Below are 3787 nucleotides of genomic sequence, written 5' to 3' on the forward strand. Positions count from 1 at the left end.
TTCCTAACCTTTTATTTATATTTACATAAATTGTGTCACCTACGTCGTAATTCTTCATGGGCGTTTTGTTTTTATTATAATAGTTTAAATCGGTCTCTTGTTTTTCTCGTAGCCTCTTGACGTTTTCTTGCCTATTTACAGTACGCAACTAATAGAAATCTAGGTAGTTGCACTTATTGAGTTTGTTGCACCCAGCGAGGAAAAATATATAACAAAAAATATGACAAATGAAAATCGTTTTATGATATAGAAAGCTTATTTTTTTATTAAAAATTTTAATTTTTAAACATATCAGGTATTATTGTCTGCACTTTCTTCTTATTAAGGGTTTTTATTATAGCCCTTTCACGAAGCTCCTTCAGAAATATAATGTCTTTTATTGGAATATCGTTTTCCTCAGCCCACTGAATGCATGTGTTAAAAGATTGCATAGCAACTGATCCTTTTATTTAAGGATGTGGAATAACATCCGCTTCGCTATCATCAGAATTTTCAATTTCTACGGCTTCTTTATCCACTTCTTGATAAGCAGCACTTTCGTGCATCCATTCATTTAGCTCTTCATTTGTGAACGAATCATTTGGTGTAAGTTCTTGGAGCATTGATACAAGGATTGCGCGTTTATTTTCAATTTCTCTTTTTAGAATGCTGAGAGGAATATCGTCCTCTTCACTCCACTCAGCATCTGGTTTCATTAACATATTCCAGCACTTGCGAATGGAGCTTGCTGACACTTTTTCCCATGAACTTGCAAGGAGACAGATAGCATGTCTTAAGTTGAATTCCTTTATTTTTTCTTCCAGATGAGTGGTTTTATTGCCTATTAAATGCTCCAAAAGACTTTTTTTGTAATAGACTTTTGTTAAGTTAATAAGGTTTTGGTCCATTGGTTGGAGAATCGCGGTACAGTTAGGTGGAAGACACATAACGGTTATCATTCCATCATCACTTTTCATCTCATTGTCTTTAGGATGACACGGGGCGTTATCCAAGACCAATAGGGCTTTTTTGGGAAGTCCCTTGGATTCTAGTAATTCGCGTACCTATAACAATCCAAAAAAATACAAATAAATTTTAAACAAAAATTCAATACATTTTGTATTTCTCACCTCAGGAACAAACGTATGATGAAACCAGTCTTCGAAAAACAAATAAGTCATCCACGAGTTCTTGTTAGCCTTGTAGACAACGGGCATTTTTTGAAAATTTTTGAATGTTCAAGGGTTTTTTGCTTTTCCAATGACAAAGAGCTTAACTTTGTGCGTACCCGAAGCATTTGTGCATGCGAGAAATGTTATTCTTTCCTTACTAACTTTCCGACCAGGAGCAGATGATTCCTTGAAGCTCACCAACGTTTTATCGGGCATCTGCCTGAAAAACAATCCGGACTCGTCGGCATTATAAATTTGTTCTGCAGAAAGATCAAGCTCCTTGATTTTATTTCTAAAACGTATTACAAATGGGTCGACGGACGCTGTCTTATTGGAAAGCTTCTCTCCACAAATTTTCAAGTGGCGGAGGCCATATCGCTTTTTGAAATTAGATACCCAACCATTACTTGCATGAAAACATCCTGTCTTTTCTTTTATTTTCTCATGGAGCTTGCGAGCTTTTGCTTTGACGATATCGATGGATATAGGCACATTTTCACTCCTTTGTTTCAAAAACCACTTGTAAAGAGCCTTTTCCATTCTTGGGAATTCACAAGATTTTAAGGTTTGCCGTTTTCCTGGCCCAGCTTTCATATTTGTGGCATATTTAAGTATACAAGCTTTTTTCTTCTTTATTCTCGTTATTGTCGACTTGTGAACTTTATAATCAATGCAAAGAGCTTTTGTCGATACACCACTTCCTAGATTATCTAAAATTTCAGTTTTTTCTTTAATTGTTAGTTTTATTAATTTTTTTGTGACCACCATGACTTTTACACATAAAACACTGTTGCAAAATAAACTGATAATGAAAGTCATTTGTTGACAATTGCTCTTAACACACACACAAAAACAGCAAAGTCGACAGAGCAACGGTAAAATAACGATCAGTTTGTGAATACATAACAAAAAAATGCCATAAGAAGAAACCGACAAAAAAAGAACTGAAGCAAAACATATTTAGATGTAAAGTTGCTGTTATTGAGGTCAATATTTTTAAGAAGTTGCACTTATAAAGGTTACAATGCTATGTTTTATAGTGTTGCAAAAATCGAGGAGTTGCGTGTATCGAGGGTTGCGGTTACCGAGTTTATACTGTATTTCTATTTGTTTGCGATCGATTATTGTTCTGTGGCCAAAGGAAAGCTCGAGAGGGTTTTTACCGGTTGTTGAATGGATTGAGTTGTTGTATTCAAAAATTGATTTGTCTAGGAGTTCCTCAAATGATTCATGCGTATTTTCTGATTTGAGGCAACGTATTTTTTCGGTAAGAGTAAGGTGAAATCTCTCAACTTGGCCGTTTGAACAGCTTTTATAGGGTGGAGCTTTGTGAATATTGAATTGATTAGTCAGCATGAATGTTGTTTAAATGAGTTAAGCACCCCCCCACTTCAGCCGGAAAAAGTAGCACACACTAATACTTGACGACACCACACTCACACACAAGGCAACTCACCACACTTGTACATCCATCCACTCAGCATAAAGGATGGTCCCCTGAGCAGATTCAACACATTCGCCATACACACCTTTCGCCAATGCATTCGATCTATACAAGCCGCACATTTACATTCGTTTGATACACGATTCCATACTGCGCCTGTCGACACCGTCTTTCGTTTTTGTTTGCTTCGATCGACATCGTTCCACCCGCGCCGACTTGCAGCGATCCAGCATACTACTCAGCAAGAATACAAACGTCGAGCGCGAAAAGTTACAGCGCATAAACAATAGCACAAACAAAAAAAAAAAAAAAAACAACGCGCGAGTTACATGTACGAGTACATATGTAAAAACACCTGACAATGCATTTGACAAATACGATGAACTGTTAAAGCAAATTGCAACATAACACCATTTCCGGCTTTTGCAATTTGCTTAAACAAATAAAGTAAGCAAAATATAATTTAACAAGTGAAATTCCTAAGAATTGTCAAAATTAATAAAAGTATGCTTATTCAGCAATAACATGTTAAAAGTAAGTTAATATTATTAATAAGCAATTTGTAATTAGAATAAGCTTCATTTTAAGTCAATTTTATTAAATAAAGCAGTCTGCTCTTGATCGCCATCAACGTCACCTCGTTGCAATACAATTTGATTTTTTTGACTTTTTTAAAAACCCGTTCACCGCGACTCAACACATAATTGGCGCAGTCGGTAATCCTTGAAAAAAATTACAAGGATAGTGATAATCGTAACTATAACACCCAAACAAATCCTGCGAATCTGTAGCCAACTCAGGAAGTTGACCAGACCCTCCAGGATATAACAAAAATAAAATAAAATAATTTTTCGCAGTGAAAACGACCTGAAATAAAAGGCGTTAACTCACCGAAATTAACGGAAAAAGAGAAAACCTTTTGTTTTTCGCAGTGAAAACGACCTTAAATAAAAGGCGTTAACCCACCGAAATTAACGAAAAAAAAAGAAAACCTTTTTATTTTCGCAGTGGAAACGACCATATACATATAGGCGTTAACTCACCGAGAATAACTGAAAAAAAAACAAGCTTTGCAGTGAACAAGAAAAAAAAAAAAACCAAAGCGTGGAGTCATCATCATCGAGGCGGCAAAAAATATTCGACAACAACAGAACAATGGAACAGGAGCAGATTCAGATACCTAACGTAGAGC

At 35.8% G+C, this 3787-nt stretch overlaps 1 protein-coding gene across 1 annotated transcript; it reads right to left on the reverse strand.

Annotated features, from left to right (window-relative positions):
• Positions 1 to 449: 449 nt before the first annotated feature.
• Positions 450 to 1196, reverse strand: LOC125777692 (jerky protein homolog-like). Its single transcript, XM_049452922.1, has 2 exons — positions 1110 to 1196; positions 450 to 1043 (listed from the first exon to the last, which is right to left on the reverse strand). The coding sequence occupies exons 1-2, from the start codon at positions 1194 to 1196 to the stop codon at positions 450 to 452; spliced, it is 681 nt and encodes a 226-aa protein (XP_049308879.1).
• Between the last annotated feature and the right edge of the window lie 2591 nt (positions 1197 to 3787).

Source organism: Bactrocera dorsalis, chromosome 1 (genome assembly GCF_023373825.1).
Source record: "Bactrocera dorsalis isolate Fly_Bdor chromosome 1, ASM2337382v1, whole genome shotgun sequence".
NCBI classification, from domain to species: Eukaryota; Metazoa; Arthropoda; class Insecta; order Diptera; family Tephritidae; genus Bactrocera; species Bactrocera dorsalis.

Coding starts and splice junctions, on each gene's coding strand:
- LOC125777692 (XM_049452922.1), bottom strand. CDS start 1,196: ATGCCCGTTGTCTACAAGGCTAACAAGAACTCGTGGATGACTTATTTG. Junction 1,044..1,109: donor ATCATACGTTTGTTCCTGAG/GTGAGAAATACA, acceptor GGATTGTTATAG/GTACGCGAATTACTAGAATC.